Source organism: Rhinopithecus roxellana, chromosome 14 (assembly GCF_007565055.1).
Source record: "Rhinopithecus roxellana isolate Shanxi Qingling chromosome 14, ASM756505v1, whole genome shotgun sequence".
NCBI classification, from domain to species: Eukaryota; Metazoa; Chordata; class Mammalia; order Primates; family Cercopithecidae; genus Rhinopithecus; species Rhinopithecus roxellana.
Genome location: NC_044562.1, coordinates 51,410,398 through 51,438,124, shown reverse-complemented (window position 1 = coordinate 51,438,124; position 27,727 = coordinate 51,410,398). Strand labels below are relative to the sequence as shown.

Below are 27,727 nucleotides of genomic sequence, written 5' to 3'. Positions count from 1 at the left end.
TTAGAAGAAAGTAATCTGTGAAAAATATAAAACCGGCTGATCAACCATTCCCCCATTAATGCTCCAATTTCATCACACAAACTTATTCTACCAGTACAACACACACGACAGAAATTAAATTACTAATGAATTCTAAAAGCTGCACATTTCAGTTTTCAGAGAATTAGTTGCCTCAAATATGAGAACGTGTAGCAAACAAACTGTAACTACCCAACTGTCCTCGCTTGGTTTGACTGGCAAGTGGAACCCCTTTCTATTCATGTTCTCCCTATTCTGTATTTAACAAAAGCTAAGATTGCCCTTTTTGAAATGCCGTTTGGGAGAATCAGATGAGACATTCTCAACCCCAGCTAGCGGGCATTTTTGTGTGTCCTGGCTTAAGTGAACGTGCTTCATAGCATCCATCAGCTATTAGAGATTAGTGAACTGTGCAAATGTTCTCAAACTAATGATTTATTTACCCAGTGTCTACTATTTTCATTAGAAATTTTTAGCACATGTACCCACTCCAAAATAAATATCTTTCTACAAGACCTACTTTTTCACTCAAGTAATTTTGTTAACACTTAAGGAGTTTTTCCCAGAATTAATCTAAATGAAATAGAGGTTTTGTCTGAATTTCCAACTGCTCCCACCTTGACTTGTTTTCTCAATGGACACATGCAGAAGATAAAAATATTTTGGAAGTAAAATATACTTCCTTTTCAGAGTTCTTCCTTCTATTTAATCATTTGAGTACCTCCCTTTCCCAAAGAAACTGTAAGTAAAGCCCAGACAAATGACAATCCTGAAACTATGATCAACTTAGCTATTACTTGGCTACAAAAAAGAAATTATCTGCTCCTTTCCATTAATTATAATCCATATCCCATTTTATTTTATGATATTCATTCAGCTACCTTCTCTACGATCTTCATTTTCCATGACTTGTCATTCAACTTTTAACAAAAATAACAGCAACAACCATTGCAGCACTAGAGGCTAGATAAAATAAAACTTGATAATAGGATACACAAAATAAATATAAATAATTACATTTCCCTGATATAAAATGTATATGTTTTTATTCTTAGTGTTACAGTATATAAAAGTTCATATAACATTTTTCAATCTTAACAAGCTAATCTCCTAGAAATTAAGGCCTCCCTTTTCCCTGGGGTTCTTCACATCAATCTGTAAAGAAGCAGGTTCTTAGATAAGCAGCCAGGCATTTGACTTCTTACATAAACATAACCTTACAAACTTAGAAAGAGCATCCATCATTGACTAAGAAAAGCTACATTCCTCTTAAGAGGAGTAGCAAGCAAAGGCCGGGCGCGGTGGCTCAAGCCTGTAATCCCAGCACTTTGGGAGGCCAAGACGGGCGGATCACGAGGTCAGGAGATCGAGACCATCCTGGCTAACACGGTGAAACCCCGTCTCTACTAAAAACTACAAAAAACTAGCCGGGCGACGTGGCGGCGCCTGGAGTCCCAGCTACCCGGGAGGCTGAGGCAGGAGAATGGCGTAAACCCGGGAGGCAGAGCTTGCAGTGAGCTGAGATCTGGCCACTGCACTCCAGCCTGGGTGACAGAGCGAGACTCCGTCTCAAAAAAAAAAAAAAAAAAAAAAAGAGGAGTAGCATTAACTAAACCAAAAATTTTCAACTTTATATTTTTTAATACACTGCATTTTGAAAGATATTGAAGGTAACCCTTACAGTCTTATTCATTTCTCTCCTTTCAATTCCCAAAAGTATAGAAAAAATAAATCTGCTCTATATATCCTATATACTTTAAAATAGTGCACATAAATGCAATAATAAAACCCTTATTTTAATAAGGTTCATTGTAAAATTCTGTTTAATCTCCATGTTTACTCATTGACTCAACATCAATAGTCTTATGCAGAGATAGTAACATATCTTTTATTAATACCATAGATATTAGAAAAAATCAAAATGCCTATGGAATACAGTAAATATCAGTCCCTTATGTATCAACCGGAAAGCTCTGTTAATTGCTCTTTCTAAATATAATGACTGTATAAATGAATTTATGACTCTAAAATATACACCAGCATCCAAAAGTACATTGTGAACAATCAAAGAAGGGACAACTTAGATTCAATAATCATTGATAAAATCGGGACGGTAATATATCTCATGGGGCAGCTGAGAAAATTAAAGATAATGTATGGAAATCACTTAGCACAGTCCCTGGCGCAAAAATGGTAGGCTTTTTAATCCTTCAGTAAGTTTATCAGCTACATTTGGATTGGTGGCTCTTCAATTAATATTTAGTTTATTAGAATGTCAGATTTTAAGTCAAGCTAGATAACAACACATTTCCTTAGCTGAATACCAACAACTTCTACAAGTGTTACTTTCCAAATTTGTCAGTGTTTTTCATGGGATAGGCTGACTGAAGAAATCAAGTTTGAGTCTTTTAACAGTTCCTTATACATCAAAGTGCTCTGCTGTTCACCCGGTGAAGCACAACTGATGGCCTATGCAACCCAACTTGAGCTCAAATCCTCCTTCAGCCTCCAGGTAGGGAAGAGTCCCATCTATCTTGATCTCTGTGTACTTAAGTGTATGGCTATAGGATGACAATACTGCCTGATGTGCTTCAGCATCAACCAAGTGTTAAGCATTTTGCCCATGTGAGACATTTTAATTGGTTGGGGCAGAGGGAAAGACTATGCTCCTAAAAGTTGTCCTTCTGTTTTTAAGCCTTATTCTTAAATGGTTCCACTCATTTACATGTGCACATACTCATGGATGCACCCATACACCTTTCTTAACACAGCAGTTTATACATCAACCATAAAGTTTTCCTTACCATAGTTGTAATTATTCCGGAAATAAGTCTTCTGTGTAGCTCTAATAGGCTTACATTTACAGCGCTCTGAAAAACACATTTTAGTTATAAGCACATTTCCAATATTAGCTTTCTTTTGTTTACTCACATTTTTTGCTGAGACTAGATCTCAATTTGGTGGTCAGAAAGTTCTTGTCAATTCTGTGTGTCTGGCCTTTTTCTCCTGAAACTACATTCATGTTTATTCTATCTACACGTCCTCTTATTCAATGTCAGTACGCTCATGAGAATGAGTTTCCATTCTCAACAAACCACCCAAATCCTGAGGAAATGCTATTCACCCCCATGCATGAGAAGAGCATGACCCCTTAATCCTGAAAGAGGTATGCTTCATGCTTATGGAAATGTTAATATTATGAATGCCAACTGGCAGGCAATTTTCTGCCTACGCTCAGGTAGCTGGTTTATCCTGTGGACTACCACCTAATGTTCACATACTTTTAACAGGCGACACAGCACTCCTCCTACTATTAGCTCCTAGATCTAAAAGCAACTCAAAGAGATAAGCAAGTGTTATTACAACCCAGTGAACTTGGTGAAGTTCTTAAGAGGGTCAGTGAGCCTCTTCTATAGGTAAAATAGCTACCATTCAACTCAATGGTGTTTTGGAGCTTGTTGGAGGAAACTATGCATGTATTTTGAGAAGAGAAATTTCATGTTTTAAAAATATTTGGTGAGTAGTGACCAGAATGCATATTTTATGTATATATTAGGTTGGTACAAAAGTAGTTGTGGTTTTGGCCATCATAATAATAACAATTGTAGGCCGGGCGCGGTGGCTCAAGCCTGTAATCCCAGCACTTTGGGAGGCCGAGACGGGCGGATCACGAGGTCAGGAGATCGAGACCATCCTGGCTAACACGGTGAAACCCCCGTCTCTACTAAAAAATACAAAAAAAAACTAGCCGGGCGAGGTGGCGGGCGCCTGTAGTCCCAGCTACTCGGGAGGCTGAGGCAGGAGAATGGCGTGAACCCAAGAGGCGGAGCTTGCAGTGAGCTGAGATCCGGCCACTGCACTCCAGCCTGGGCGACAGAGCAAGACTCCGTCTCAAAAAAAAAAAATAATAATAATAATAACAATTCTAATTATCTCAAAATGTTTCATCTACAGGGTAGATTCATTTGACATCTTGGAGAGTAGATTGTTATGCCTTTTATAGAAGAGCAACACAGTTAAGATCACTTAGCTAAGAAATATACATCATAAGCATGGCAAATTGTCAGGAATTAATGTCAATATAAAAGTAGAAAATAATACACAATCATCTTAAAATGTTTAATTATAGATGAAGATTTCTTTAAATAATGCCCCCTGAGAAAGCTTTATTAAAAATTAAATGGCATGTGCTTCTGTTTTGACACAGAAAGGAAATAAGAACACATAAAGTAGAGAAAGGACATCAACAGAAACAGTTTTGCTTAAAAGGCATTTTATGGCTGGGCACGAGGGCTCACTCCTGTAATCCCAGCACTCACTTTGGGAGGCCAGCAGGGTGGGGCGGTAGACGGGGGAAAGAAAAATCGCTTGAGCCCAGGAGTTCAAGACCAGTCTGGACAACATGGCAAAACCCTGTCTCTACCAAAAAAAAAAAATGCAAAAATCAGCGGGTGTGGTGGTGCGTGCCTGTAGTTTCAGCTATTCAGGAGACTGAGTTGGGAGGATCACTTGAGCCCTGGAAGTCAAAACTGCAGTGAGCCAAGATCACGCCATTGCACTCCAGACTGGATGACAGAGTGAGACCCTGTCTCAAAAAAAAAGAGTTGTTTTATGTTAACATGGGGAACAATAAAAGGTAGGAACTTCTGTTGACCACTGGTATTTTCTAAAGAAAATTGATTTTATTTCCAGTTGAACGTGTTGATAATACACTTTAAAGCAGCAGTCCCGAAAAGAGTATCACCTTTCCTGCCAGAGAAATAAGTATCTTTACTGGGGATAGGTAGCGGCCGCAACTGTTGCTCTTGCCCATGACAGAAATGAGAATTCCCCAATACCACACACAGCTCCTTCCCTTGTTCTCCTGATAATTTTTAGCACACAATTTCTGTGACGATCTCAGCCAATAAACAATGAGTAGCATTAGTGCTTGTTGCTATTTTGACAAAAACTATTCCAAAAATAACGTTATTAGCAAAATGATTGTATTCTCATTTAGAAGAGAACAAAAAGTTACCCAGTTTTTGGCTTTCGGTACAGTATTTTATTCTGTACTAAAATGTTATATGTATTTTCAAAGAGATATTCTTTAGATGAGAATATTTCTGAAGACGTAAATTCTATGGTATTAGTTTATAAATTATCTTCATCCATATTATATATAGACTTGTGATGTTTCTATTAAAAATAAATATCCACCAAAAATAATGCATGTCAATAAATTACACATTTGTAATTCTTCAGAAATTTGCATAGGTTAAAATAAAAATTATTGGCAAAAACTATAGCAACTGTTACTGAATTGAGTCTAATTTGATGTTGTTACTTACATGCCTTTGCTTGGAGCATAAACAAATGGATTCCATAAAACTTTCCAGGCAGGGATTTTTAAAAATTATATTATAAAATGATTTAGTAATATTTCAAGTAGGCATTTACAAAGCAATGCATACAACTACATATACATAGCTAGACTATTACCTAATAGCTAATGAGCTAAGCAAATATTCTCAGGACTAAATTTTGCTCATCTGCAATATGCTTCTTATTTCTGCTGGTCTCCAAGGTGACAATGTCATACTAAATATATATTTTAAATATTTATATGGGATAATATGTCCCAATCCCTAGCTCTTGACATAAGCAAATTATCTGTCTAGTTCAAGTAGCTTGAAAAAATAACAGTAATAAGGAGAAGCTGAGTTTATATCCACAAAGCTCAAATATGAAAGAACCTCCTCTCATTTACGCTTGTTCAACCCAAACATTCATATCTTAGGTTATTCATGAAAAGTGTACCTTAGATCAATAGATCTGAAGCATAATCCTCATCTAAATTATGTTTACACACATCAACATATACATCCCCACAAGCCCAAGAGCTGTGAAATTGTGAAGAATCATAGAGGTATGTTGCATCCATTAGCTGTCACCTTTCTTGCGCCTGCTACTGTAAATCAGATGTAACAGTTTATTTTTATTATCAATAGTTGATTTCTTGATATTCTTTTTGGGGGGCCTGTAGCATTACCATCATTTCTAGTTTAATTGCTAGTAATCTTTGGCAAAACCTAATGGCACAAGCTTTTTAAGTTTTGGCTTTTAGAATGAAAAAATGAAATCTATTATTTACTGAGCTTTGCACAAAAACCATTAGATACTGATTTTTCTGTATTTCACTGTTGAGAAGAAAAGCTTATAAATGAATTAGAATCTGCCTTGGTGCTTTATCTAAGGAAAGAAATATTTTAAAAGTTAAAGGAGTTGGTTTTGACAAAACAGGCTAAGAAGTGACAAAGAGATCTTCAAACACAGGCAGTTTTAACATTAGCAATTCATTTACCACAAAGCCTGGAATTAATACAATACCTTCAATTGTGGGACAGAGTGCAGTGCTACATCTTAGGAGCAGCCATGGAAAGGACAGAAAACTGTTTTCAGCTTAGTTCTTCCTCACATTCCCTCCACTCCTCTTGCTTGATGTTTCTAGTGACTCTCCTAATATTAATGATCTCCTACATATCTGCTAATGAACCTGGAGACTGTTTATTACCTAGTAGAAACGTAAGTTCATCACTCTTGTAGAAATCTGAGTTTGCAAAGTTAACATGCCCAGTACTTTGCAGAACTTGGTCTGCAATGCAAGGGAAATGCCCCATGATACACACGGTGCCCAAGCGGTGAACAGCCTCGCGGCCTCACAGTGGCTTCTTATAAAAATCAAAATAGTTCAGAGGAGACAAGAATCTTAGACTTCTTTATTCTGTTTTGCTCATACGAATATGCTCATTTATTTTTAAAAAAACATAAGGATACTAGTATTTTTGATATGATCTTAGAAGAGCTAAAGAAGTCTAAGTAGCTGATACAGCTATGAAATATGATACTCACTGGACCGTCACTGTTCTATGCAACCTTGTTTGAGTTCAAGCTTAAGTGTGATAAAACTTTCTAACTATCCCTGACCTTTGTTTGAAATTGAATGCTTCTGGGTCTTATCCAGAGCTGTAAGACTATAATTAACTTCATCAGATCCCCAAACTCTCATAACCTTTCACGTACCATGACTTTGGAGGACGACTATGTTTGAGTGGATATTTTTCTGTTTTCTATAGGAAAAAAACCCTTAGATCTGTGCTCAGGATTTATTGTCAAAAAGTATGGGGAAGGAGAGAAGAAAATACAATTGTATTTGTGTTACAATTTCCTTTACAACTTTCTCAAGACTGACCCTTCCTAATCAGATCAGACTTTAAATCATTTTAATTTTTACCAGATGCACTGTATGTCTCATATCCTGGCATTTGACCCCTGAAACCCAGTTGTCCTCTTTTCCTCCATTTTAAAACACATAGGGGCAAAACACAACACATTTTAAAAGATATAAAAAATAAAATTTTATAATTTGAAGATCCAGGTCCTTAATTATGACTTTTTTGCTGAGCTCTAGATCTATATTTCCAACTGCCTGTACGAGGTGTCTGTGAGCAGTTCCAAAATTTTTAACAGCTCCATAATTTTTAACATCTGGTAACATCCATAATACCATGAATTTGTCTTTCTTCTATAGAAATGATAGTAGTATCCTCTGACTCCACAACTCTGGTATATCAATGCTTCTGTAAATATGAGATGAGAAAGGGAAAGAGAACTAACATTTGTTGAACCCTTTCAGTCACTTACATATGAATTCATTCATTCTGCAAATATTGGGCATCTGCTACATTCCAGGCTCTATAATAGGCATGTAGGACACATGATGGGCACTACAGACAATCCAGAAGAGGATAAAGACATTGAACAAAGAAATTATACACAAAATAATTTGTCATAGGTGATACATGATATGAAACTAAAACACAATGTGTATGTGTAACAAGAACATATAACTTAATGACCTAAACTAGTCTGGCCTCCAATATACTGTAAGAAAATTATATTTAAAGCTTGAAACCTGAAAGGTGCGTTGTAGTTCTTTAGGCAGGAACTACATCTTTATATATAAGATAGAGAACATGAAGTCTACAAGGGAGACTGAGAAGGAGCGTCCAGTGATGTGGACGGAAATATAGGAGAGTGTGGAATTGAAAAAGGGTCTTCCAAAATAAAAGCAGGGTAGTTCTCTGTGTCAAATGACCCTCAGAGCTAAAATGAGTTCAGAGAGAAAAGGTTCCACTAAATTCAACTGGCAAGGTGATGACTGAACCCTGAGCAAAAGAGAGAATAGGACTTTGAAAACCAGAAGACTTTATCCATTACACAAGAAGGAAAAGGAGAGAAAGGTACTGATATTGACAAGTTTATAAATTAGTTGGTGGAATAATGAGGGAGTTCTTTCCAATGGCTTTTACCTTCTCATTGAAGAATGAAGTGAAGTCATCAGCTATGGGGAATGAGGGGCTAGAAACAGCAGGATGTGGGCATGTAAGTATAGAAAGTATAAAGCAGTTATTTCATCAAGTAGAAAGGCAAACTTTTATAGCAGGTAAGAATGCATGGCAATCTCGATTGTCTATTTGAATTTTCTATCTTGAACTTAAAGTGAAACCAGTCACCTCAGTTGAGTAATTTTCTCAAATAACTGGAGCTGGGATTTGCCAGATGAGTATAGAAGAGGAAGAGAAAGCAAAGAAGTTGAGGGTATTTTCAAGGGTATCAGTACTGCAGTAGACCATGATATCTGACATAGACAAGAAAGGCCAGAGGCTTAGCGGATAGTAAGTGGCAGCTGATGGATAGGTAATCTCAACATGGTGGGGGGGGAAAAAAGGCAGCAGTGATGATACTGCAACAAATCATCTGGAATGAAATGAGGCAGCAGGCAAAGAGTGGGATTCTTAGAATTAATATTACAATGCTAGCACCCCTGCAGCATTAGAATTAATATTACCATGCTAGCACCGCTGCTAGCAGCACTGCAAGGCCCAGAACTGCTCATGGAAGTGAGTGGCTGGGGTAGAACAAACAAGCAGGTTAGTAAAGCGAAGAAATCAATGCACTAGATGGATCATCTGCCTTATCATCGCAGCTACCAAAACAGCAGCAGGAATGGATGCCATTGTGGAACTTGTTCAGATAGCCCTTAAACAGAAGATGGGCAATATACCACTTGGCCATTCAGAAGGTCAATTCCACTATCCTTCTAGAAACAAGGCGATGGTAAAACATCCCTAGATTCCACCCAAGGAACACATTCCCTCTTCTCAAAATTGCAAGTCATCAAATGGACACTTAATGGAAAATCGACAGGGTCTCATTGTTCCTAGGACATTAACAAACAAACAAAACACCAGAACCCTAGAGTCCTGATGTCAATGATGAAAGGGAAAAAAATGAACAACAACAACAACAACAACAACAACAACAAAACTCCTGCAGATTCAGAAATCAACTATATTAAACTAGGAACCATATTAAGGAGGTTTGAGTTTAGAAGTCATATTGGTATTATGCTCATACAAGGGTGTACTTTTACACAATTAGAAATAAAATAAAATAACGCACAGAACTCAAAGTCTCAAAATGCCATGGTATGCCAAAGCAGCCAGGCCCGAGTGTGTACAGTAGGCTTCCATCCACACGAAGCTGAATAACGACACCCATCCATGACAATGAAAATCAGAACTGTGCTTGCCTCAGGACAGAATGGATGATTGGACACCAGGCCATTTAAAGAAATGTTCTTGATCTTGATCTGGATGATGGTTACATAAGCATATACATTTGTCAAAATTTAAATGCAGCATACACTGAAGATTTGTAGTATTTTACTGTAATTATTCCTTAATAAAGTCCTATTAACATACAAATAAGACATTTCTTTCATTTTTTTATAAAACAAAATGTGTCTGGACTTAGCAACCATTCATTACATATTTAAAACAATATTTATTTCCTAAACCTATACACAGGGCAAAGAATATCATATTAAATTTTATTTTGGATTACACCAGTATATGGAAAATGTGAGGGAGTTAACTGGTGAACCTAGGTAATATAATAAGGCTTTAAAAAGTAAAAGTGACATTTGCTCAACTTAGCTGTAAAAACAAACCTCAAATATTGTAATAAAGGACTCAATTCATAGTAATTTGCACTTTGTAAAAGAAATTGCTTAAGACTGACAGAACTAACACTATATTAATAAGAAAAGGAAATTCAGTTTATTCCTTTTTGTCTTGGGAAAATTTCAAGTAGACTGCCTTTCACAAGTTTTCTGGATCCAAGAGTTATTCAGAATATCCCAAATATAGAAAGAGTCAATACAATTATGCTTGGTTTCCCTCATGACTTCTGAAGTGTTGTTTTGTGATAGACTCTAAAGAAGTCAATTAACAAAAAGAAAAGGGGGCTTCACAGCCTTTAGAAGATTATGAATCAACTCAATGCCAAGCACATTGAAAAGCGGTGAAAGAAAAGGGTGCGCCAGTCACCCATTTGCTCTTTCATTCCATGTCCTTGGCACATATTGTGCCTGATACAAGTAAGTGTCCCTTACATTTTTTATTATAACATAATAGATGGACATATTTTCAAGGTACATTGATATTTTCGTACATTCACATAATGTGCAAAGATCAAGTTAGGGTAATATCCACCACATTGAACATTCCTTTTTATGTTATGAATGTGTGAATTATTGTACATATTGAAATGTACAAATAGATTATTGTTAACTATAGTCTCCACACTGATCTGTCAAACACTAGGTCTTCCTCCTAACTAACTGTATATTTGTCCTCATTAATCATCCTCTCTTCATTCCCTCCTCCACGTTACCCTTCCCAGCCTCTGGTAACCACAAATCTACTCTCTAGCTCTGTGAGGTTCACTATTCTTTTTTAGCTCCCACATATGAATGAGAACGTGCGGTATTTGTCTTTCTGAGCTTGGCTTATTTCACTTAACATAATGACCTCCAGTTCCATTTTCCTTCGAATGACAGGATTTCACTTTTTTTATACCTGAATAATATGTCATTGTATATATATCACATACCTGTATATATATCACATTTTCTTTATTCATTCATCCACTAATAAGCACTTAGGTTGATCCCACATTTTGGCTATTGTGAATAGCGTGGCAGTAAACATTGGAGTACACATATTCTTCAATGTATTAATTCCCTTTCTTTTGGATATATACCCAGTAATGAAACTGCTAGATCATATGGTAGTTCTATTTTTAGATTTTGTAAAACTCCCTATTGTTTTCCATAGTGGCTGTACTAATTTACATTCCCACCAACAGTGTACTAGAGTTCCCCTTTTTCCACATCCTCGCTACCATCCATTATTCCATCTTTTTGATAAAAGCCATTCAAACTGGGGTGAGATATCTCATTGTGGTTTTGATTTGCCTTTATCTAATTAGTGATGTTGAAAATTTTTTCATATACCTGTTGGTCATTTGTATGTCTTCTTTTGAGAAATTTCTACTCAGACCTTTTGCCCATTTTTAGATTGTTGTTTTTTGTTTTGTTTTTGCTATTGAATTGTCTGAGTTGCTTGTATATTCTGGTTATTAAGCTCTTGCCAGATAGTTTGCAAATATTTTCCCTCATTCTACGGATTGTCTCTTCACTTTGTTGATTGTTCTGTTTGATGTGCAGAAGCTTTTCAGCTGAACTGGTCATTACATTTCTAATGAATGGTGAGATCGATGGACTAAAACCAAATAAAGTTTCAGTACTAGGGACTTAGAAAAGCAATGATGTCACATACTTAAATGAGAAAGTTACAAAAGATTACTTCAGGGCTAGGCGCGGTGGCTCATGTCTGTAATCCCTGGGAGCACTCTGTGAGGCTGAGGCAGGTGGGTCACCTAAGATCAGGAGTTAGAGACCAGCCTGGCCAACATGGCGAAAAAACCTGTCTCCACTAAAAATACAAAAATTAGCCAGGTGTGATGGTGGGTGCCTGTAATCACAGCTACTCGGGAGGCTGAGACAGGAGAATTGCTTGAACCCAGGAGGCAGAGTCTGCAGTGAGCTGAGATCATGTTATTGCACTCCAGCCTGAGCAACAGAGTGAGACTCCATCTCAAAAAAAAAAAAAAAAAATTACTTTAGTAAATAAATACATTATTTTTGAAGTACCCAAAGAGTACCCAGGTAGAAGTGTTACTGGAGGGAAACGTGGTCCTAGAGAGTAATCACAACTGGAGTCATAAAAGTGACAATTCAGCCTATGTAGCTTGATGAACTCCAACAGGATGAATCCCTATGAGGAGAGAGGAACAGAAGCCAAGCACAGAGCCTCAGTGACTGTCTACAGCTGAGGGACAGGCAGAGAACTAGGACAACTGGGGTAATAGCTCAAGGAGAGGAATGCTTAGGAAAGAGAACTGGTCAAAAGTATCAGTTGTTGATCCTTGAGGAACTGCCATACTGTTTTCCATAATGGTTGAACTAGTTTACAATCCCACCAACAGTGTAAAAGTGTTCCTATTTCTCCACATCCTCTCCAACACCTGTTGTTTCCTGATTTTTTAATGATTGCCATTCTAACTGGCATATGACCCAGCCATCCCACTACTGGGTATATACCCAAAGGATTATAAATCATTCTACTACAAAGACACATGCACACGTATGTTTATTGCAGCACTATTCACAATAGCAAAGACTTGGAATCAACCCAAATGTCCATCTGTGACAGACTGGATTAAGAAAATGTGGCACATATACACCATGGAATACTATGCAGCCATAAAAAAGGATGAGTTTGCGTCCTTTGTAGGGACATGGATGCAGCTGGAAACCATCATTCTTAGCAAACTATCACAAGAAGAGAAAACCAAACACCGCATGTTCTCACTCATAGGTGGGAACTGAACAATGAGATCACTTGGACTCGGGAAGGGGAACATCACACACTGGGGCCTATCATGGGGAGGGGGGAGGGGGGAGGGATTGCATTGGGGAGTTATACATGATATAAATAATGAATTGATGGGTGCTGACGAGTTGATGGGTGCAGCACACCAACATGGCACAAGTATACATATGTAACAAACCTGCACGTTATGCACATGTACCCTAGAACTTAAAGTATAATAAAAATAAAAAAAATAAAAATTAAAAAAAAAAGTATCAGTTGTTGCAAAAGTAATGGGGGAAAAATCCTATAGTTTTAAGCTACTGTATAATCACAAAAATACTATTTGTCTATCATATTTTTCTTCCATTAAGGTGTAGAAGTTGGCTCTACAGTCAGTAAACATTTGTACCAAAGAAAAAAACTGAATTCCTTCCCAAAATTGGTAGTAAGCCAAAAGGGAGGAAAGAAGTTTAAGAGAAAGAAGTCGAGGGAATGGGTCTATACTACCCAAGCTAAACATAAATCATGTCAGCAAAAGAGGGAGTGGCCGGGCAGGCCTAGCAGCTGCAGTCACCAGGAATCTCCAGTTGCTCAGTGGCCACCAGGCAGCTACCCAGAGGCGCTTCTCCGGAGCACCTTTGGAACACGGCCAAGAAGAGGTTAGTGAAAACTCTGGGAGAGCATCTGACTTACACTAATTTTTCCCTAATTTAAGATAAATCAGAAGGGAACTCAGAGATCAATACAATCTGATTTTATATTAGGAAACAGACCCCAAGATATAATTTGGTCACACTTGTATATTTAGTGTCAGAATTTACCAACTCTATCTCCGCTCTGGAGAAATTTGTGTTTTTCGAATGTAAACGTTCATAAATTGGTCACATCACAAAGCAGAAAATCGGAAGAATTACTTTTTGGAATTATTTTAATTTAAAAACAAAACCCTTTACATTGGACCACTTGAATATCTGCCTTCATTTTCCGTGTGCTGATTTGATAGATCAAGTGACTAGGTGAAATAGAACAAAAATTGTTTTCCTCCATATTCCATGCTATGGAAATAAAAAGCATCGATTCCTTATTACAATAGTGGATTTGCAACAGTAAAACTACAATTGGATGGTGTTCAGAATCATTATCTCAAAAAAAAGAAAAAGGAAAAATTGTTAAGCTTTGAGGCAAAGAATAAATTAACTAGAGTGAAAGAATTTCTTTTCCAAATTCCAGACAGAAACAGCTTGACACTTTGGAAAGAGGTCCTTATATGGGTTACAGTGTTTTCATGCCTTCCTCATTTCCTGTTTTATCATGATCAACCTCAGCTGTTACATTTCTCCAAAGCATAAATTTTCGAGTGTGAACAAATTATATTTTCTTTTCAGAACATGTGAATATGTTAGTGTTTTTTTCACAAACAGAATGAGCTTTGGTTTTGCCTGTTTGTTTTCATCACTTTCATTATACAAAGAACTGGAAAATATTTTTAAAAAAGGAACAGTAAACAGTGACTCTGAGAACACCACATTGGTTCTAGGTAGTTTTACATGTTGAACTGTTTTTTTCTATATTGTTGAGAGTGTTGTTGACATGTTTCCTTTCTTTCACACGTTGAAGTGCTATATTATTCTAACCATAACTTTGGAACAAATTGGAAACATATACACGTCCTTGACCAGAAATTTTGACTCACCAATTTCAGTTTTATACAAATGAGCTTTTCAGTTTGGGTTGAGAAAACACAATAGAAGGAGTGACCCTTCAAATAGCAACATTACTGGACACCAGTGATTTCCAACTGATCTGATGATACTGAAAAACATTACCAATTACATAAAGTAACAAAACAATTCTAAAATAATTTTAATTTACTTATGTTTTTAATGGGATAAATATTTGTTGGAACACTTTTGGTAGACATTCCCTCAGATCAAGCACGCCACCCTGGTAAGATTCAGTGGAAGTCAACAGAGAGAACTGTCCCAATGTAATGAAAGTTGATATTTCAAACTTATTTACAACTTAATAAACTAAATGTTTCATTTCCACAGATAAGACACCTTATAAGGCTGGACTTACTGACCAAAATCAGTGCGAAATACTAGAGGAAAGTGGAATGGAATACATGGTACTCATTGCAGCTATCATATTGTAGAAACAAATGCAGCATTAGTCATAGTAACAAAAACCGAAAACAGCCCAAACATCCAGGAATATTAGAATGAATAAAGTGTACCACATTCAATGACACAATACAATATAGCAATTAAAGTGAAAAACTACTGCTATACACAGCCTAATGAAAAGCAAAGGAAGTCACATGCATACACAAAAATACATAGTGTAGAATTCCATTTATATAAAGTTCAAGATCAGGCAAAATGAATCTGTAGTACTAGAATTCCTGGTAGTAGTTACCTTTGAAAAGAAGGGTGGGGGTAGTGACTTGGAGGCTTCTGGAGTGCTGGTAATGTTATATATCTTGGTTGCAGAGAGTAGTTACTTTGTGAAAATGCACTTTTATGATTTGTGCACTTTTCTGCATGCATGTTATACTTTAATGGTTGATTTTATGGTGAGATGGAATAAGTAGATTCCATCTTGTTTCTCCCACTGAAAGCAGATCTGAAACCTGAACAGAGTGCATGAAGCAGCAACGTAAGAACTCTAAAAGGTAATACAAGCATAATAGGAAGACTGGGGGGAAAAATAATACCATAAAACTAATAGTGGGCTCATTATTTTTTCCCTCCAGTATCCACCAGTCTGGTGTCAACACAGCCTGTATCCTAGAGGTGAGCATTGTGCAGACAGAGTATACTCTAGGAGAAGCCCTCTAGTTCTAGCTCAAGAAGTGGAAAGGATCTCTAATGTATCGGCCTCTTGCATTCCATTCCTCAAGGCATCCTGGGACTGTGGTAACAGCAACAATTGCAACAAGGGAGACCCTCAGGAGCCCAAACCTCTGATGAAGGAGAGAACCTTACTATCTGATTGGAGGACTTGTAGTTCCAAAAGACTGGGGCAAAGGCCCATTGCTTTCTGTCTTTTTCTCTCCCTCTCTCTCTGTCCTCCCACCACTTGGCCCCATATGAAGGAGCAGTCACAAGAAGCAAATCACAGAGTGGGATAAAGCTCCAGCTTTCTAGCCAAAGGACCAAAACGGGGGAATTCCAAGGAACTGAAAAGTGCTCTCAGAGAGAGAAAGAAGCCTGGGAAAGGATTTTGTAAAGTTGTTTATGAACTACTGAACTCACCCCTGGGCATGTGTGACTCTGACATAAAACAGTATATCACAGAATTCAAAAACTGCACTGTGGGATAAAGTATTGCTCTGACCTCATACTGGCCACTGAGTGGTGTACACATGGGATAGATATGGAAGGTACTTCAAAGGCTTTGGAAATGGAACTGACATTGAAATCATAACCCACAGAAGACTAGTCAGAATTTGCAGACTAATCATAACTAGGTTAACTGTTGCTAAAATTGAAAAAAAAAACAACAAAATCAACATTTTCCATATAACTTTAAGTAAACAAGACCCTAAGCTCTATTGCATGATATTCAAAATGTCCAGGATTCAACCCAAAATTACTCTACACATGAAGAATTAGGGGAAAAAAAAAGTTGACTTGAGTGGGACAAGACAATTAGATGACACAGATGACTTTACAGTAGCTATCATTAAAATCCCTGACAAATTAAGGGTGAATACCCTTGAAATAAATGGAAAGATAGAAAATCTTACCAAAGAAATACAAAGCATAATGAAGAATCAAATGGAACTTTTAACTTTGAAAAAGCTACTAACAAATAAAAAACTAACTGGATGTGCTTCAGACAGTAGGAGATTGAACATGACCAACGAAAGAGTCAATGAACTTGTAGCTAGGCCAATAGAAATTACCTAACCTAAACAAGAGAGAAAAAATATTAGAAGAAAAAATTAACAGAGCCTCTAGAGTCTGTGGAACAATACCAGAAGATATAACATTCATATCATCATAGAAGAGACTATTGTGTAAAAAGCAAGTATTTGAAGAAATAATTCCTAAGCACTTCTCAAATTTGGCTAACATTATAAATTTATAGATTCAAGAAGCTCAGTTAACCCTAAACAGGGTAAACTCAAGGAATCAATGCTCAGACATGTAATAATTAAAATGCTAAAAACTAAAGACACAGAAAAAAATATCAAATGCAACCAAAGAGAACTGATGTATTATTTACAGGGGAACAATTATTTGCAAGACTGCCAATTTCCCATGAAAAACATTGAAGACAGAAGGAAGTGGAATATTTTTTATGTGCTAAATGTACTGCAAACCTAGAATTCTGGCTGCAGTGAAAATATCCTTTAGGAATGAAGGTGAAATGAGGATATTTTCAGGTAAAGGAAAAAAGAAGTTTTGGCCAGCAGAACTGCTTTAAAACAAGTACAAAAAATACTTAAGAAAGTTCTTTAGATAGAACTTCTGTCTGAAGAACAGAAGAGAAAGAATACCAGAAGGAAGCATGGAATGTTGGAAAAGAAGGAAGAATAATAGAAATTAAAACATCCATATAAATACAGTAGGCTACTGTTCTCAAGTTGTTTAAAAGATAAGTAAGGGTTGAAAGAAAAAATACAAAATTATCTCATGAGGATATATATGTATCTGTCATACATGTGTGTGTGTGAGAGAGAGAGAGAGAGACTCAATCCAAAAGAAAGAAGGGAATGTGAATAAAAAGGAGAGGGCACAGGCCGGGCGCGGTGGCTCAAGCCTGTAATCCCAGCACTTTGGGAGGCCGAGACGGGCGGATCACGAGGTCAGGAGATCGAGACCATCCTGGCTAACACGGTGAAACCCCGTCTCTACTAAAGAAATACAAAAACTTAGCCGGGCGATGTGGCGGGCGCCTGTAGTCCCAGCTACTTGGGAGGCTGAGGCGAGAGAATGGCGTAAACCCGGGAGGAGGAACTTGCAGTGAGCTGAGATCCGGCCACTGCACTCCAGCCTGGGAGACAGAGCAAGACTCCGCCTCAAAAAAAAAAAAAAAAAAAAAAAAGGAGAGGGCACAAACAGAAAATAAAACAGTAGAAAAGGTTAATTTTACTACATGCTAATTTTAAAAATAAAATTAATATAAATAAGGAAATTTTTTAAAGTTTATATTTACAAAAAGTTTACTTGTAAAATATAGGGCACAAGCTTCCCCAAGAATGACTTGAGTATCTAGATTACATCAATGACTAATCTGACCACAAATGAAAACCAGGAAGATAATGATATACTCACCACTGCTTGCCCCTCTACAGTTTCCGTTACTAGAATCCATAGGAAAATCTGAAAAGAAGTGACAGAACAAAGAACCATAACATATTTGTTTTATTTCAAGAATTCCTAAAGATAAAAATCTAACTCAGCTCCAAGTTTGATTTGGGTAAGAATCCAATTTTCTGAAGGAAGTAGACTCTTATTAATGTCATGAGGTTGGCATTCTTATCATTTGTGGGCTTTGAGTATGTATGAATGAGATCTAATTTTTCATGTGGTTATAAGGAAATACTCTTCTGAATACTCATCAACTGTGCATAAAATTTTAGAATTAATAATTTAGTTGAATTTCACAAAATTTATAAATGATGAGCATCCTATCACAATCAAACCTATGCAAATACTAGGCACTCATCCAACACTTATGACTTGATGACAAAAAGAACCAAACACATCTTCAATAAATAAACATATCACACTGAACTGGTATATATTTAAATCCTTAGTTCCTAAACGAACACTCAGAAATCATTCTCATGTCCTTTAACTGCAGGCTAAATAGTTCTTCAGTAGAAAAGAAACCTACTATTTAGGGATTATTCAAGTCAGTGCAATTAACAGATGCGACAATAATTAGAAATTGCTATTGATTCTTTCTATGATGCCATAATCCCAGAAAATGGTAATGATAAAGGTTTTCTGTGTTCTAATTAAGAAAGCAGCCTCTAATGAATAACATTTAGTGTATCAGCAGAGCACCATGCTGAGAGATGCTGTACCTAGCAATGTATCTTTATCGACACTCCAATTCAGTACTTTTATGAGTTTTACATTTGTAGTAACACTTTATGCTAAACTAGTTTAATGCCTCTATTTATTCTCAGAGAAAATAGTATTCTTCCTTTGTCCTTTTTGTTTATAGGTCCTATCAGGAATAAATTAAACGAGGGGTTAATACTATTTTAGGACAATACAATTAATGAAGTACTTTCCCAGGTTTAGTAATCATCCGCACGTATTTAAAAAGCAACATCCAAGAAAAGATAGCAGTCAGCAAACAAACAGATAAGCAGATAACAAACACTAATTCTAAAACATTTGCCTCAACTTGGGCATAAACTATTAATTACTAATACTTTCATTATATTCAAACATTCATTCATGATAAATGGACCCAAGTATTACAGTAACGTGCCAGTGGTTTTTCTATTTCTGAATAATCATGTGATAAAATGCATACAAAAATAATGCCTTTATAAAGGAAGAAATTATGTTGGCCCACATTTGAAATGTTTATTATTCAAAGGTAGAAATAAGAGTGAAAAATAAAACTTTGCTTGGTAAAAGGGAATCACTTCAAAATAGCTAAGCCAAGGAGAGTGTTTTATTTCTTTCATTCTTCAAAGGAAAATGTTTCTACACTTTTACAAATGCTTAGAAGTCAACTGTTAGAACTGAAAGACAGAAAACAAAAAGTTTCTAATAATTGATAAAAAAATATTATCAGAAAGTTAAACTTAGGAATTCTAACAACAAATTACCTTAAATGAAAATAGATATTATTAGTAAGTTTTATGCCCCAGGATTTCTAGTGGAGGTCACAGAGGTTTCCAGAGGAGTCCTAAGGAGTTAGGAAATGTAGGGAGAACTTTCCAGATAGAGAATAGCATTGCAAAGGTACTGGGGTGAGATGCCTGCAAACGTGGCTGAAACAAGACCAGTGTAAGCAGAGAGAAACAAGCTAGAGGAGTCAGAAGGGTGAAATCACGCAGGCCACAGGAAGACACCCAAGGATTTTAAGCAAGAGATTTGCATTTCAGAAAAAATATCTATTGGAATATGGAGGGGAAACACTGGAGATAAGAGAGACCATTATCATCGTATGGCCATAATCCCAGTGAGAAATGGTGAGGTCCAAACTAAGAAAGTAGCATTAGCGAGGGAGGGAAGAGAATTTGAGTTAGAGTAGACCCAACAGCATGTGATATCTATTGAGTGAGGGGAATGAGGAAAAAGGTAGAATCAAAACTGCTTCCCACAGCCAGGTGCGGTGGTTCACACCTGTAATCTCAGCACTGTGAGGCCAAGGCGGGCAGATCACCTGAGGTCAGGAGTTCGAGACCAGCCTGGTCAACATGGCGAAAACCCATCTCTAACAGAAATACAAAAATTAGCTGGGCATGGTGGCATGCCCCTGTAGTCCCAGCTATTCAGGAGGCTGAGGCAGGAGAATTGCTTGAACCTGGGAGGCGGAGGTTGCAGTGAGCCGAGATCATGCCACTGCACTCCAGCCTGGGTGACAGAGTGAGACTCTGTCTCAAAAAAAAAAAAAAAAAAAAGACTGCCTCCTAGGCCTGGACTGCTAAGGTATGGTGGTACCTTTCAACAATATAGAAAATACTAGAAAGAAACAAGTGTATGATGATGGGGAAATGATGAGTTCACTCTGGGACATGCCAAGACTGAAAGAATAGGGACATGAGAATCTGGAACGTATAATATCTACTATCTCAAAATTGCAGTGAAGTCAGAATCTCTTATCTCTTTGAATCCATTGTCTAGAAGCCACCTTTTATTCTCTTAAGCCGTATATAAGCTGGCTTCAAAATACAATGAGAAAATCTTTGTTCCTTTAACTGCAATCTGCTAGGCAAAGAATAACAGATTCTCTAGAAAGTTAGGAATTACATTTCTTAAGGGAGGAAGTGTAGTGCAGAACAGGCTCTGCTTTGAATTCTCTTTTTCTTACTAGCTCTGCTAACTCGGACAGTCACTTCACTTCTCTATATGCCTTGGTTTCCTTTTCTCCAAAATGGGAATAATAGTCCCTACCATGTGGTCATGAGAATTAAGTGAATGTGCAAAATGCACTCAGGACAGCACCTAGAACATAAGTGTTGGTTGCTTTTATTGTGATTCTAATGGTTCCTGTCCTCAGGATGACACATCCCCTCCCCAATGATGTTGTTGTTAAACATTTACATTGTGCTTTACCATTTATCAGTAATTTCATGTTAATATTTCTTTTGTTCTTCACAATCCCCAATCAATGTCAATGTCAAGTGACTAGTTCAATGTACAAAATTAATGGCAAATCTAGAATTCCAACTAAGGGCCTGTAACTCTAAAACTGTGGTTTTTCCTAAATTGAGGAGATGTAGCCAATTCTTAATTATTCAAAACTATGTCTATCTGTTGGCTCTTGGTCTCCTCATTCTAGACTCAAAGTAGAACCAGAAGAGCCAAATATAACCTAATCAGTTTTGCAATTTGTAGCAACAACTATCTGAAGGTTTAGTGGGAATGAGATAAAAAGTAAATTATTAAAATAAGATTTGGAGATGACATAAGATTACTCCCGATAATGGAGGTTGCTCTAAATAAAGTTAAACACTATTAATATAACACTGAGACACCCTTCCCTAATCCATCCAGAGTGCCTTTCAGTATTTTACACAATGAAGGATCCTCAGAAGCGTGTTTGCCCTTTCATTCTAATCTAAAATTTCCATTTCTCCTTTCCATTTTCCTCCTCATATCACACTAAATAATTCTTCCTTCTTGGTACTTGGCCCCTCAAATATTTGTAGACCAGAGCTAAAGAAAAGACTGCCTGTTTCTCTGGGAGTGGAGAAATGATTAAATGGCAGCTCCTGCCTATGAAAGTTGGCACGGCTCTGCCAGGAGAGAGAAGGCCTGCAGAAACGCGTTCGTTGAGCAAGAGGTGGGGAGAAAAGTTAACACTGCCACAGAAGCCAGCACTGACTGAGGAATGATTATGAAGCCCTTGGCACGGCAAACTGTAGGTGTTGTGGAAATAGCTGTGAAATATCATACCATAAATTTTCTTAACTGCTTGATTCCTGGGTTTCTGAGATAAATTATTTGTAATTAACTCATCCACCAGACTCATTCTTTTTTCTGTCACTCCCAAAGGGACTGCTCTTGAGCCTGAGGTCTAGGTCAATTTGTGTAAAATGAAATACTACCTTTATATTTTCAGAAGAAATCAGATTTGCTTTTCCAGTTAGGTCCCAGTGTAAAGCTTTTTTGTTTTGTTCTTCCCCAGAGATGAACTAATAAAAGTTCTAGGCTGCATCTGCATTTACCAACATAACCATTTCAAAAACAAAATAGAAAATGTTAGTCAATTTGTTACAACAGTGATAATAGTAAAACAGCAGCAGCAATTTTTTCAGTGCTTACTAGGTACTAAAGCAATGCTTTATATGCTGTTTAATTTCTTTTCTTTTCTTTTCTTTTTTTTGAAACAGAGGCTGGCTCTGTCACTCAATCTGGAGTACAGTGGCGCCATCTCAGGTCACTGCAACCTCCGCCTCCCGAGTTCAAGTGAGTCTCCTGCCTCAGCTTCCTACAGTAGCTGGGACTATAGGCATGCACCACCATCCCAGGCTAATTTTTTTATTTTCAGTAGAGACAGGGTTTCACCATGTTGGCCAGGCTGGTCTCCACTCCTGACCTCAAGTGATCCACACGCCTTGGCCTCCCAAAGTGCTGAGATTACAGGAGTGAGCCACTGCACCAGCTTTAATTTCATCTTTACCATGCCCTTGGGATATAGATAGTTTTGTCCTGATTTTATAGATAAGAAAACTTTGAATTACAGAGGTCATGTAAATTTCCTAAAACAATAGTTGATATGGGGGCAGAATCATTCAACACCTGGTTTGCCCCACTCCAAGCCTATCCTCTTTACTCACCATACAATATTAAAGATTTGACTGAATGTCATCACTAACTTGCTGAATGACTAAATTGAGCTGAGTTTTCAGATAATCAGTTGTACATGTAGTCGCACTATAGCAAATACAAAATGTGTAAGATGAATAATAATGGCCAGGATGGAACCCGTTCTTTTCAAAAATATGTTTACCGTTAGTATTTTGAAAGGAAAAAAGCAGTTTCAAGCATTACTCCATTTCAGTAAGACTGCTTTGGAAAAGGTCCTAAGCTTGTTTGCGGAGTCATGATATACTATGAGAGAACAGATCTCCATGAATGGGTAGGATTTGAAAATCCTCTTGGCATAGAAAGAATTTGAAATATTGTCCTATTTTATTCAGGGAGACCTCATTTTTATATCTAGTTGGACATATACTAGTCAAAAGACATAGGGATTCTGTTTATACCCAAATGAACAAGAAAAAAACCTTGCTTTGTGAACTATCACTTCCCATTGAATCAAAGAGTATACTGGATATTGCATCGTAAATTACACTGGCCACATGTGGTAGTTCCTAAGTAATTCCAGGTGTCTGACAGTTTGACTCAGCATAGGGAATGTAATTTTCAACAAGCTGGCCCTGGAAGCCAGGAGACCCTTCAGGCTACAGTCTACCCACTTCATTCCCAATTCCCACCTCCCCACACCTTTCAGCTCCCCCTGCCACCACAGCCTCTGGTTCACACTGAAGCTTATGGAAAGGAGCAGGAACGCCATCACTAACTATGATTCCAACTACCACCTATTTTTCTAGCAAGGATGCTGTCAGTAAAGCAAATATTCTGGCATTTTAAAGAAACTTAGAAATCAGGTCCCATGAACTGACAAATTGTTTCCATGCATGTCCTATTTGAGTGCTTCAGTGAGGCAACTGTTTCTATGTTTGTTCCACAATGATGGGTAACTCAGGGACACTTAATGAAACTGCTTCCCATCCATATTGACTATGGCTTTTTGAGAGCCATTCACCTTGCCAAACCTCACTCACTCTAGGTCCACCTCTAAGGGAGGTTTAAGAGCAAGTTTTGTGCTTTACGGGGAGGAATGCATTTCAGCCTGAACCACTGCCACCTCATTCCTAGCCCTTGGCCTGAGAGGAGCACTTGCATTTAACTGATTCTAAGTGCCTGGCAAACCAGAGTGGCAACTGCACTGGGCACTTACAGACTTTGCAGTCTGTGACTTCAGTGAGTACGAAGCCTCAAGCATGCTCTTTTAGCAAAGATTAATGAGGAATACATTTCTGTGATGATTTTACACAACCAGCTTTCGGTTCTTGAATAAAATCAAGAATACAATAGGTATATTCAAAAAGTGATTAAGTGAGGTCACCATTAAAAAGTTCTTGAAATTTTTCTGTTCACTTTTTTTCCTTCGGCTATTTTTACAATTACTTCTCCTTCTCTCACTTTGTTAAACGAGTCAATGTGCACAGAAAGTACTTTTTCCAAATCAATACCCTGATAACTAAGAATTACTACCTGGAAATGGACTGAGGACATGTGCCTAGACTGTGCAACTTGAAAGAGGAAGGAAAGTTGATGCCCAAGAAACAAACAGATGTAGGCAACCCAGTAACCAAGTCAACACACCTAAGAACAGAGTTGTTGGGGCGGGGTATGAAAGAGGACTGCCAATGAAAAAAATTGCCTTCTTTGTAAAATATATGAAGGGTAAAAATTTGAGGTTTGGGTTAGTTGGTAGAAGTAATACTGAGTTAGAATTAAATGGACCATAATGAAGTAGGTTTAGTTGGGGTCTTAAAGTTACAAATGTCATAATTAGACTAAACACTAGTGAGAAAACAACTTGTGATTGACTCCATTAAATTTAGAGCTGCAATAAAGTTTTATGGTAGAGAAAGATTGAAATGACTGTGGTGGGTGCACACATGGAAAAGGAGCATGAAATAAGGTATAAAAGACAATTTTTTTTTGCCAAATATGAGAGTGGAATAAGGGGTGAGATGTAAAATAACATTACGTGAGTGTATGATAACACACCTTAAATGTAATTCCTTTCATCTGTGTGCCACTTATAAAATGACTTGAAGGCATGTGGGCATGTGAAAAGAGCCCAGTAATTTCAGTCTGCCAGCTCTATGGCAAGCACAGAAGCTAATTAACAGTGCATAGCAATGTTTCACAGTTGTTTCATTTTGGAATGGAAGAACAATTTATCTCATTGAAAGGAGGGGGAAATTTAAGGTGAAGGTAATTGCTCAAATTGAATCTTGAGCAAACACATACCCCTAACATCTGCCGGTTAGAGTAAGGTTATTGAAATTATCTTGGCATTTTTAATTAGAAGAAAATGGGGCTTCAGTTTTCTGTTTCATACATACAATCTTAACAAGCATCTAAGACACTAAAGATACAGAAACCTGATGACTGAGATTGCCTGAGAATCAGCAAAGAAAACCCAATGATTACAGACAAATTTTAAAAGAAAAAGAGCATCACTTTCCAAAATGTGGCTACTTCCACATGTAAAGAGTTGAAGTGAAGGATTCCTGTGGAGTATAAGTGTGATGGGTTGGAATGCATGGATTGTTTTAAAAGGATCACTTATTGGAACAGAGTGCAAGAATGCATCAGTGTGGAAGGTGACAAGGTAAGGGCTTTTTTTGTTTTTGTAAAAAGAAAGAAGAAGAAGGGTGTTTGATAGAGGAGCAGTTAAGGGAGAGATTAAGATAAGTGATCCGAAGAGAAAAGATTTAGAGTAAAGGCTAGTAACAAGGACTCCAAGAAGTGAGGAGGTGTAGGGTAAGGGAAGGCTGGGCCGTGTCAAAACTCACCAGTTCCGTCCGCAGTAACGATGGCCTCGGGAGAGATGCACACGCCCCGGTCGTACACCGGCAGCTCATCGCAGGCCAGGCTCTCCGGCCACGAGTGGCGGTACTTGATGAGGATGGGCTCGCAGCCCTGCCGGGCCCGCTCGCACACAGACTTACAGGGCTTGATGGGCTCGTGCTGGAAGTCAATGGTGCAGATGGGCGCGTACATGGCACAGAGGAAGAAGAGCAGATCTGGGCTGCAGTGGGTGCCCAGCAGACCTTCGAACTGCTCGATGGCCAGGATGGCGTTGGCCTGAGTGCTGTGGTGCAGGTGGTTGGGCATCTTGGTCATGTTCCAGGGCAAGGGCTTGCACAGGGGGATGCGGACGGGCTCACAGGCTGCAGCCCGAGCCCCGGGCACCCGGAGTAGGCAGAGAGCAGCCAGGGCAAGCAGCCCGGCCCGCAGCAGCAGCATCCCTCCCGGGCTGCCGCAGACCATGATCCCGGCAGGATGGGGCAGGGTGCAGCCGCGCAGTGGACGCCGAGAGGCCCGCTCTGCCGTCTCCGCCTCGCCCCCTGCAAGTGGACACAAGGATCTGGGAGTTTCTCCTCCCCCGGCAATCACCGCTTCCTTGGATCAAATTCCCCCAATGAGGTCCCACGAGCTTTACCGAGCTCCAGCCGCCGCCCCTGCCGCCCAGGCTGCTCTTTCCCAACTTCTAAGCCTTCGGAGGCAGCAGCATCTATTTATTCCTCTCCCTCTGGCAGAAGCATCAGACTTCGCAGATCAGTCAGATAAGAGGGACACGAGAAGAGGCGAGGAAGACATAAAAACAAAAGTAGAATTCAGCTGAGAGATAGTTGGAACTCTGGGGTGTCACGTCCGCTAGATCAAGCACACAAAAAGATGCTAAAGAAAGCATTAAATTCCCCCAAGTGAGGAGGACAGAGGGGTCGGGGAGAAGGAGGGAGGAAAAGCTCCTAATGGGAGAGAAGGGTGCAGTAAGAGTTTGCAAATCCTGTGGGCTAAGAGCTGCGGCCGCCGCTGCGACTGCGACACCGGCTGGCAAGAGGGACGCTCGGGAGGAGCCTTTCCGGGAGGTCTGTGCCTCGGCCCCGGCAGCTCTGCACTTTCCTACCTCCGGCCCGAGAGGGAGCTCCGCCCCTGGGGCAGTCTCTGCCCTCCAGCACCGTCTGCTCTTCCCAAGAAAGGAGTGGGCGCCCGGGGGAAGAGAAGGCCTGGGGGTCGCAGGCGGTGGGGCGCGAAGCCGTGCGAAGCGGTGAGAGTGCGAGACCCCAAGACAGCGCCGAGTCGATCCGCGCCCTCACACGAGGGAACCCGTCTTTGACCCCAGAGACGAGCCCCTAGCCCCTCACTCAACAGCCCACCCCAACTCCCGACGGAAAAGTCCCCCTAGTTCCCCACTTGGGATTCCACCCGAGACCCTCCTTCCTGGAGGTATTTCCCTTAAGCAAACTGCAGCTTTTCCTCTGCAATCACTGGCTCTGCAGAGAGTCATACCTGGTGGGGGGAGAGGCTTAAGCAATGTCACTTTGTCCAAGTAGCGGAAAACACAGACCCCTGCGAGCAGCGGTGGAGCCTTATCAACCCAGAGCTAGTGACTACAGAGCTCTCCATTTTCAGTAACTACGCGGGAGGAGGTGGGGGCGGGGGGGTAGGATTGCCTTTCAAAAAAGAAAGAAAGCAGGAAATTCTGCGCATGATTACAAATAGGCCACCAGAAGCAAGGAACAGGGTTTTTTTTCTTATATTTGTTTCCCCCAGTGGAATTAGAACTTCTGAGTTTTGCTTCTTAAGCATTAATGCGGAAACTAACAGCTCTAATGCACTTGGACTTTTTTTTTTCTTCTGATTTTGCTCACGAATAATATGGCAGATATTATCTGTTAATAACTCTTCTCAGCAACAATTTTGCCCGACACTTAAAAAAAAAAACGTGTAGGAAAACGACATCACGCAGGTAATAATGATGATTATATCAACAATCAAACCCTTTCCATCCAGATGAGTTCAATCTGGAGGAGAAAATGGAAAACAGATCCCCTCCTGCTCTGCTCCTTCCACTAATGAGCCCCCCTT

General features: G+C 38.8%; 1 protein-coding gene across 2 annotated transcripts in view; it reads right to left on the bottom strand.

Moving 5' to 3' along the window:
* FRZB (frizzled related protein) overlaps positions 1–27,241 on the bottom strand; it is a 33,151-nt gene extending 5,910 nt beyond the window's left edge. The window contains exons 1-4 of one of the 2 annotated variants that reach the window (XM_010357180.2): positions 27,149–27,241; positions 25,648–26,202; positions 18,128–18,175; positions 2,823–2,888 (exon numbers count right to left, since the gene is read on the bottom strand). In XM_010357180.2, coding sequence (XP_010355482.1) covers positions 2,823–2,888; positions 18,128–18,175; positions 25,648–26,125 — 592 coding nt within the window. In that variant the 5' untranslated portion in view covers positions 26,126–26,202; positions 27,149–27,241. Of the gene's footprint in view, positions 1–2,822; positions 2,889–18,127; positions 18,176–25,647; positions 26,203–26,297; positions 26,393–27,148 lie in introns of those variants that run through there. The other variant, XM_010357179.2, reaches the window with a different exon arrangement.
* Between the last annotated feature and the right edge of the window lie 486 nt (positions 27,242–27,727).